Below are 9,378 nucleotides of genomic sequence, written 5' to 3' on the forward strand. Positions count from 1 at the left end.
GGCTGCCCTCATTTCACACAGTCCCTCTCTCTTCCACGCTGACTTTCTCCTACCGCTTTATGGATGATCAAACTCACTTCTCCATTCCCGACCTCACCCAAGCTCCAGACTCAGGTAGTGAGGAACAAAGATGGGATTCGAACCCGGAGCCTGCCTTCAGGTTTGGCGAACCCATCCCTCACCTGAAGGGAAAACCTGTCCTTAGGTCAATTCCAAGCCCCAATGGCACGTCTTTGTCACCGAAGTCCTCACAGCAGCCTGGCATGGCCCTGGGAAAATCACTGCCCTCTCTGGGGCTTTCTTCAACTATAAAACAAGGGCTGAGGCCATATAGCTTTAAGCTTCTTCCTAGCTCTGTTAAGTTCTAAGCCCGACCCCCCTCAGCTCTGACATCCCCTGTTCTCAGGCCCCTCCCAGATCTGACATCCCCTGTTCTTGGACCCAGTCCTGATGTCCCCTGTTCTAAGGCCTCTCCCAACCCTGACATCCCCTGTTCTCAGGCCCCTCCCAGCCCTGACATACCCCCTTCTAAGTTCCCTCCCAGCCCTGACATTCTAGGTCCTAACATCCTTGTTGACTGACATCCTCTGTTCTAAGTTCTAGTTCAGGAGAGAGGAGTGTGCCATCCAAAGCCTGAGCAGGTCAGACCATACAGGAAGGAGACCAAGGCTGGGATTGATGCTGGCCAGTCTCCTTCTGGCTTGTGGTCCATCCACACCTTCACAGGCTCCATGATCCTGACTCCCAAGATGGGGATGGAACCATTAAGACGAAATCAAGTCAAGGAGCTTTTATTAAGGCGCCTACTATGAATCAGGCAGGGGCTCTGTCGAGACTCTGTAGGGAGCCCCCAGGGAGCCCACCCTTCAGAAAGAAAAGAAGCAGAGACAGGCCAGCAGCCGAAGCTGGGGCCGGAGGAAGCTGGAGCTTTGGAATGTAACAATTTATTGGGGGGCAAAAATCGGCTTTTAGCTCCCCATTCCTGGCATTGATACAATACAGAAGAGCAGCAGGAAAAACAAAATGTACAATAGAAGAGTAATTAGCACAAAACAACCAGGAAAAGACCCCAAAAGAACCAAAAGAAGTCCCCAAGCCCAAGATCAACCAGCCTTCCCCGCAAACGTGAGCTGGGGAAGGGAAGGTGCGGGCAGGGAGGGGCCGGGGAAGGTGTGGGCAGGGTGGGGCCGGGGCCAGGGAAGGTGCGGGCAGGGAGGGGCCGGGGAAGGTGAGGGCAGGGGGGGGGGGGGGCCGGGGGGGGGGGGGGCCCCCCCTCCCCGGGCCCCCCCGGGTGTGGGGGGGGGGGGGGGGGCAAGTTTAGCCAGCTGGGAGCTGGACGTTTAAACATCGAACACAGGAAGCCGAGCCAACACACTCCATTTAGGAAACGAAAAGATGACAGGGCCCCCTCCCAAAATAGAGAGAGATATGTGTGTGTATATATTTATATATAGAATTCATTCGTGCACAATGCTTTTCATTAAATGCGTTTTTCTTTAAAAATCTAAAAAAAAATTATAAGATACATTAATCCTTTTAAGGGCTGTTTCTTTTTTTTTTGTTTTGTTTCAGCTTTTAAAAATGAAAACAAAGTCTCCACCTGGGCTTGGCCCACCTGGGTCCCTCAGGGCTCACTTGGATGGAGGACATTGGCACACAGGCAGGCATGGGCTGGGAGGCGGGCTTCGTGTCCACCTTCCTGCCCGTCCCTCCCCCGGGGCCTCTGTTCCTCAATCCCAGGAACAATCAGAAAAGGGGGCGACAGAATGGGGTCTGAAAGCCCCAGCTTCAGGAGGACGGAAAAGGAGGGTTTTCATCAGAAATCCACGTGGAGAACTTCGTTCGTTTGCCAGGTTCCTCCCAAGGTGGGGGTTCGGGGCACACAGTGGGTCTCCAAGAGCCCCAGGGAGGCGACCTTGGGCCAGTGCATGAGAACTGGGGAATAATGCCGGGTGGATTCAGACCAGTCTGGTCTCTCCAAGGCAAGAAGTGCAAAATGGTAGAAGGGGCTGGGCTGGGGTGGGCAGGATGAGGAGAGGCACAGGTCTCAAGCCTGACCCCGCCTGCCACCCCCCCCCCACAATCAAAGTGGACAGATCCCCCCAGGCCCCACTGCTTCCTTCATCCATCTCTTTCTAGCAACCACCTTTGAGGGGCAGACAAGAGGGTAAACAAAGGCAGAGCAGCCCAGGTCCATCACGGCGTGCCCACAGGGATGACTGGCCAAGCCCCCGGTGCTGATCGCCTAGGGCATCCGTGGGACTGGGTGGAATAAGGGTGTCTACCCTCAACACCCACTCTGAGAGTCTGGGCCTTCCCCCCTGTCTCCTCTCCCCTGCCCAGACTTCCTTTTGTTCCCCCTCAAAGAGCAGCACAAGGTAGGGCAATGAGATCCCGACTTCGGGAGTCACATCTGGGTTCAAATCCCAAATCAGCTATTTACTGTGAGATCCTGGGTAAGGTGCTTCCTCTCTCTGGGGCACAGTCTCCCTCATCTTAAAAACATTTTGGGGGGACTGGATGGGAACCACAGCTGAGGAAACCAGCACAAAATTGTGAGTCTTCTGGTCTCAAAGCTAACTGTGGCCCAGAGGGTTAGGTGACCTACCCAGGGTCACACAGCCAGGGTGTGGAAGTTGGGAATGGAACACAGATCTTCCTCTATCTGCTACACCAGGCTGCCTATCAGGTTTAAAATAGTAGTAACAATACCTGCCTCCCCAGGACTGAGTGAGACGACAGATGGGGAAAGTGCTTTGAAAATTGTAAAGCGCTAAAAAGGGTAGTAGGGATAGGGCCTCCATGGCTCCCCCACTCCCCCTCCCTTGTCCCAGTAGAGGCTGCTGTATGCTGGGGTCACCATGACTGGGGCCCAGCAGGGATGGCCCAGTGATGCTCCCTTCCTCTGCCCAGTCCTTGACCCGGGCATCCCAGCTCCCACCTCCCATTTACTGCTTTTGAAAAACACATGTCCTCCAGCCCAGCTCAGAGATGGGGAGGAGAAGGTGATCGGGGGCTGGTGGGGGGAGTCACACAGTTTAGACAGGAACAGTCTCACATATGAGACCAGACCTTGGTTTCTCTGACAAGTGGGGACAGTGGGGGAACCCAAAGGGCTCTCATGACAAAATCAGGCTTGGGAAAATGGGGTTTGGGGCAGTTGGCATACAAAAATAAAGAGAAGTGGACTGCAGCTTCTGCCTGGTTAGGGGGCAAAGGGAAAAGCAGCTGAGGCCTTGGAGGGCGCATCACCCCTCTGCTCAGAGCCAACCTAGGAGAAGAGGTATTCAGTCCCCCCAGGGCCACTAGGGACCCTGAAGCCCAGAAAAGTTCTGCTTTTGGGCCTAGAGGGTTTGGGTAGGCATCAAACCATGTAGGGCACAGGTGGGCATCTCTATTTGGGGGACAGGGAGGAATTGATATAATCTACCTCTAAAGCCTAAGCCCTCCCTGAGGTCCTCCATGGGTGTGTGTGTGTGGGGGGGGTCTCTCTCCCCTGAAGAAGGACCCTCCTCCTCAGAGGTCTGCAAAGGTGCCACTCCCACCCCAATCCCCATGCCCTGGCCTCTTGTTCCTGCTCCCTACAGCCCCTTTCTACCCTCTGGGGGATGGCCAGGTTAAGGGTCCCTCATGGAGGTCTAGCCTATAGAGGACGCCACCCACTATCTCCTTCACCCATCAAATTTGGCCTTTGCAAGCCAGTCCTCCAACCAGCACTGGATAGCCTCTTCACCCACTTCCTAGAGGGTTTGGGTGGGCATCAGAGGAAAAAGAAGGGAGGAAGACCCTGGGGACTGTGTCCTATCACGGGTGAACATAGTAGGGCACCAAGCTGTCTCCCCTTGGCCCAGGAGGGGGATAGTTTGTGAACCTCTTAGGGTTCCATACTAACCTCTAGCAGAGCTGGGAGAACAGGATGACTGAGTAGCAGGAGCCACGCTGGGTTCCCTGCCCACTCTGGAGATCAACAATGCTATCCTCCCGTCTCCTGGCTTTCCCTCCACATGGCTAGCTGATGGCCCCACCATTGTGCAATCACAATCATTAGTATTATTTTTTAAATATCTCTTTCTTCCCCCTCCCTGTAGGAATTCCACAATATTTTTTCTGTCTTTTTTTTTCTTTTCTTGTAAAACTAATTCTTTCACTCTCCCATCATAAAATCACCTTTGAAAACACGACTTTCCCCCCACCCCACCCTTTTTTAAGAAAGAAAGAAAAAACTTCACGAATGACAGACTCTCAGAAAACACGTTTCCAGGGTTCCCGGGAAACGGCCAGATTTAGGCGCCCGGGTGAATTTTCATCAGAGGGGTGGGGAGGGAGGCCAGCTCTTCCAAGACGGACAGCCAGCCGGCACTTGGACGGCCAACCAGCCAATGGAGGGTTCTGGTCCTTTTCACCAGGGGAAGGAAAGGATGGGCCCATGTGTCCCATGCCCCAAGGGCTGCTGTCCCCTGACCCTCACAGGCCAGTGGCCCTTACTTGTAACAAGTCCTGAGGAGGGCCAGCAGACACTAGCAGGATGGCCCCAAGGGAGGGGACAGATGGGAGTTTCCTATTTGGGTTCTCTTTTCATTTCTCTGTTTCCCTTTCTATTTTCTGGAGTCACTCTATCCCTACTCACACATGTGTATACACACACACACATACACACACACACTCACTCTCACACCTCAAACCTAGAATCAAACAACAGCCATCTTGGACGAGACACATCTACTCCCCCAAACAATTACCCTCTAATCAAGCACAGTATATTATCTGGAAAAAACATGAGCCCCCCCCTTGCTGGTTCTCCTTTTCTGGGAGCCCCATCTCCCCCTTCCCACCCACACCCTCAGATAAGCCACTTGAAGGAGGAGGAAGGCCTAAGGGTCTGCTCCTGCCCGTGGAGAGTGGGAGGGATGTGGGCAGCAGAAAAATCAGGGAAAATGAAGAAGATTTGGGGTCTCTGTCTTCCTGGAAGGAGGCTGGTCTCTGCAGCCAGCTCTCTGGGTCCCAGAGCCAGAGAGAATGTGGAAAAGACCATGATGGTCCCAAAAGGCCACCAAACATGCAGGAGGACCCAATAAGAAGACCAAAGACCTCCAGGGACCTCGAGTTTTGTGGGGCCCCCAATGCCCTAGGGGATGCTGGAAGATTTGCTATGGGCAGTACTGCTTCATAATGACTCCCACGGCTAATGGTGGTAAGGGGGAATGAAGAGTGAGCCTTCTGCACACAGAGACTGAAGCACCAAGACAGGGTGTGCAGGCAGCAGTGGGGAAGGCTGGGAAGGAGGGGGAATGGTCCACACCCCACAGTACATACGTACACACACAGGCACATACACGCCAAGATGCGACAGACACGTACAGGAAGGACAGTGTCCCCAGAAGGCTCGGCTAGCACCTTTGGTTGACGAATTCTAGGGGCCCACTTCGGATCCTGGGTGTCTTTGGAGGGGAGGGAAGGGGGACCCTCTCAGTCCATCTCCCCCAAAGAGGAATCAGGAAGGAGGAGAGCTAGCAGGGGATAAAGAGTGGGCCCTGGTCCCCAGTCTGGATGTGGACGGCGGGCTGAGGGGCTGACCCTGCCACACAGGGACCAGAAGTCCGACCCAATGCATTTGCTTAGGCTGGGGATCATGCTACCAATCAAAGCCTCAAACCCTGTAGCCTCAGATCATGGATGCTGGAGTCAGGGACAGCCACAGCTTCCATATCTACCCACAGCAAAGGGAGGCGGGACCCCAAATGGGTGGGAAGAAATTGCCCCCCCCCATTCTCAAATCTAGGAGTGGAGGGTGGCGACAAGGAGGACGGAGTTAGCACCTGGGGTCAGGGGAGAGAGGAGAGGTCTCAGGAGCACCCCATTCAGCTGCCAATTTAGCACCGAGAGTTAACAGACAGGAGCTCTGGGTACCCAGGTCCTGGCGGTGGTGGAAGGGCAGGAGCAAGACCTAGAACCCCAGAGGACTTGGCCAGACGCTGCCTTTGCTGCCTGGGCTCCCAATGCCACCAGGACAGGTGAGATGTCAGAGGCAGCAGCCCTGGACAGGGGGGACCCAGGTCAGAGATGGCTGGGAGAAGGCCAGAGCCAGGAGCCAGGAAGAACAGGGAGCCTTGGGCTCATTCGTGACAAACCATACCTGTCCCTTCCTCACTTCTGCCCTTCCAAGTGCCTACCCACCCACCCACAGCTAAGGCAGTCCTAGTGCCTCCCAAGCAAGCCCTGCCCCATCCTTCCTGTCCCCTCCTAGGGCTGTGGGGGTATGGGTCAGAGAGAAGTGGGGTGCCTGTGAGCCAAATAAAATCAGCAAAGGACAGGCAGGGAGAGTGTGCACGGATGCAGGAGGGAGCAGAGATCAAAACAATAGTGAATGTGGGCATGAGAGGATCCCCAACCCATGCCCAAGTCCACCCTCCCCTCTGGGTGGAGACCACCTCCCTTCATTTGCTCCCTCCACCCCCACCCACAGCCCCCTGCGCCACCTTCTCAAAATCCTCAGGGCTGCAGAATTCCTTGATGGTGACGGTCAGGAGGTTGCTGGTGACATCTGTGACCACCACGTTAGAGCAGGGAGACATCTCAGGACGCCAGTCCCCAGCCTCCTGCTCGGGGTCGGAAGGGGAGCACGGGGCCGAGGATGAGGGGGGCGTCTGGCCCCCCGGCCCCCCTCCCGGGGGTGACCGCTTGCTGGTAGCTGCAGACTCGGGTGGGATGGACAGGTCAAGGACCTCGGACTCGCGCCAGTCGGGGACCGCCGGGCTGAGGGTCTCCGGGAGGAGCTTGGGGGGCGAGTCGTCGGGGTCGGAGGACGAGTGCGGGCTTGGGGAGGGGCATCCTGAGGAGCTGGAGCTGCGGACGCCGTAGGGGGCAGCAGCCAGGATGAGCCCCCGGGGCGGCGGGGCGGGGCCCTGGGAGGGCCCGGCCTCAGGCTTGCCCGGCGGCAGCGGGGGCGGGGCGGGGCCGGGGGAGGGCTTGTTATATATGGAGAAGGCCCCGAACTTCACGTGGCGGATCTGCGTGCGCAGGACGCTCTCGCTGAACTTCTTGCTCTTGCCAATGACTCGGTTGCGGGAGGGGATCTTGGGCCGAGCCAGGGCTCCGCCTGCGGCGCCGCCCGCGGGGCCCTTGGCGCCCTTGTCGATGACCTTCAGGTTGAGGATGATGCGGCTTCTCTTGGGCTCTCTGGGCTTCACCTTGCGGTTGATGATCCTCACGGTCTCGGAGAACGGCGAGATGGGCGGCCTCATGCCCGGGCCGGCACCCGGCCCTCCAGCGCTCTGTGGGTCTGGCCGGGGCAGGGGGCGCCGGGACATGCGGTGGCAGCGGCGGATGTCCTTCTTGAGCCGATGCACGGCGGCGCTGGAGTGCAGCTTGGGGGAGGTCGCACTGGAGCCGGGCTTGACGGAAAAGTGGACGTCGCCAATGCGCAGGGCCTCAGCTTGGGCACGGGCCTGCAGGGGGGGGGGGGGGGGGCAGAGGAAGGGGACAGGTGAGGGAAAGGTGAGAAGCCCCCCTGGGAGCAGGCGCCAGTTCAGCCTCAACCCCCGCCCCTGTAAGACAGGTGGGGAAGGGAAGACCTCTAAGAAGGTCCCTTCAGCCTCTGACAGTGACCTGGTGATGCCTGGAAGAAAGGAGGGGCTGCCTCACCTGGCTCTCTGTTGCCCTCTGGTGGAGAAGCCTGGCATCCTTCCCTTGGTGACTTAAAGCCTCAGCTGCTCCCTAGAGCTTGGAGGGGGCCCACTGAGAATGGTTCTGTGCCCCCTGCAGCTGGGACAGCATCTCCCCTCCAGCCTCCAGCCTCCAGCCTCGGGCTCCTTGCCCCCTCCCCCCAACAGGCACACTCATCTCTAATCAGACAGCTCTCCTCCTAACGATAATGATGACTGCTGGTGTTTCTATAGCTCTTTACGAATAGGACCCTCAAAAAGCCCTGGGAAGTGGGGACTACCATTTCACAGCTACGGAAACTTAGGTAGATAGAGGTTAAGTGACTTGCTCAGGGCCACACAGCGAGGAAGTATCTGAGTTCTGGCTTCCCAGAAGTCTCAGCTGCTGCGAGAAAGCCAGCCCAGTCCTCCTTAATCTTGGTGCCTTCTTTTGGGGACAGCCCCCACCCCCAATTTCTCTCGTATTACTCTTCTTTGTCCCTGGTTCTTTTCAGGTGAAGTCATATTCCCCCCATGTGAGCTTCCTTTGTGTCCCCTGGGGCTTAGAACAGGGCCTGACACAATAAGAAGGTGCTGAAAAGAGCCTGATCACTGCCTTGGGGGGGCCCCTTCCCCACTCACTGGGCCTCAGTCTCCTCATCAGCGATAAATAAAGGTCTCTAATAATAAGAGGTCTCCAAGCTTCCTGTCAGCTAGAATGGTCTCTGTGTACAGGACCACAGGCCTAAGGCCCAAAGGCCAACTAGCCCCTCATTTTACAGATGAAGAGACTGAGGCCCAGAGGGAGGAAATTACTTAGGACTATAACTTGGGAATTACATGAAACTCCAAAGGCCATTTAGTTCAAACCCCTCAGAGTTTTACAGATGAGGACACTGAGGCCAGGGACATGACAGGACCACAGACAGAAAGTTGGAAGGGACCTCAGAAACGATCAGATTCAACCCTTTCATTTCACATATGAGGAAACCAAGGCACAGAAAATCTAAGGGACTTGCCCAAAGTCACACAGCTCATAAACATCAGTCAAGAGCTGAACTCAGGTCCTCAGGGCTCTGTGCCCTGCTATTCTGTGACGCTGCAGAAATGGTGACCAAACGGAGGGAAGTCCCGCTGGGAAAGGGGGAGGGGGGGAGGGAGGAAGGAGGCTTCTCTGCCTGCCCCCGTCCATGCCCCCGGGGCCCTGGCCAGCCTACCCAGGGCTGGGAGGGAACAAGCATAACAACTGCTGGCATCTGTCAGAGGCGTCACCCAGACTGGGCAGACATGCAAACTCGGGGAAGATAAACTGCCCCAGGAATTTGGCCCCCACCTCCAGCCTTGGCTCTAGGACCAATGGGGAGAGACTCCTGACTGGCCCAGCTCACCATGACCACTCCCCCTTCTGGCTTCTAGCAGCCCTGACCAGAGTCATCACTGGACATTAAAAAAATAATCAAGGAATATCAGAGCTGGGAGGGGCCTGAGAACAGGGGATGGCAGAGCTGGGAGGGGCCTGAGAACAGGGGATGGCAGGGCTGGGAGGGGCCTGAGAACAGGGGATGGCAGAGTTGGGAGAGGCCTGAGAATAGGAGATGTCAAAGCTGGTAGGGAGCTTAGAACAGGGGATGTCAGAGCTGGGAGGGGCCTGAGAACAGGGGATGTCAGGGCTGGGAGGGGCCTGAAAACAGGGGATGTCAGGGATGGGAGGGGCCTGAGAACAGGGAATGTCAGGGAT

At 56.5% G+C, this 9,378-nt stretch overlaps 1 protein-coding gene across 1 annotated transcript in view; it reads right to left on the reverse strand.

The window, feature by feature from the left end:
* Positions 1 to 928: 928 nt before the first annotated feature.
* The window catches only part of CBX6 (chromobox 6), a 16,201-nt gene continuing 7,751 nt past the window's right edge, over positions 929 to 9,378 (reverse strand). The window contains exon 5 of the mRNA XM_069102841.1: positions 929 to 7,445. Coding sequence (XP_068958942.1) covers positions 6,435 to 7,445 — 1,011 coding nt within the window. The 3' untranslated portion in view covers positions 929 to 6,434. The remainder of the gene's footprint in view (positions 7,446 to 9,378) is intronic.

The sequence above is a fragment of the Petaurus breviceps genome, unplaced genomic scaffold (assembly GCF_028583685.1).
Source record: "Petaurus breviceps papuanus isolate PSGF00001 unplaced genomic scaffold, PetGlider_PUasm1.0 558, whole genome shotgun sequence".
Taxonomy (NCBI): domain Eukaryota; kingdom Metazoa; phylum Chordata; class Mammalia; order Diprotodontia; family Petauridae; genus Petaurus; species Petaurus breviceps.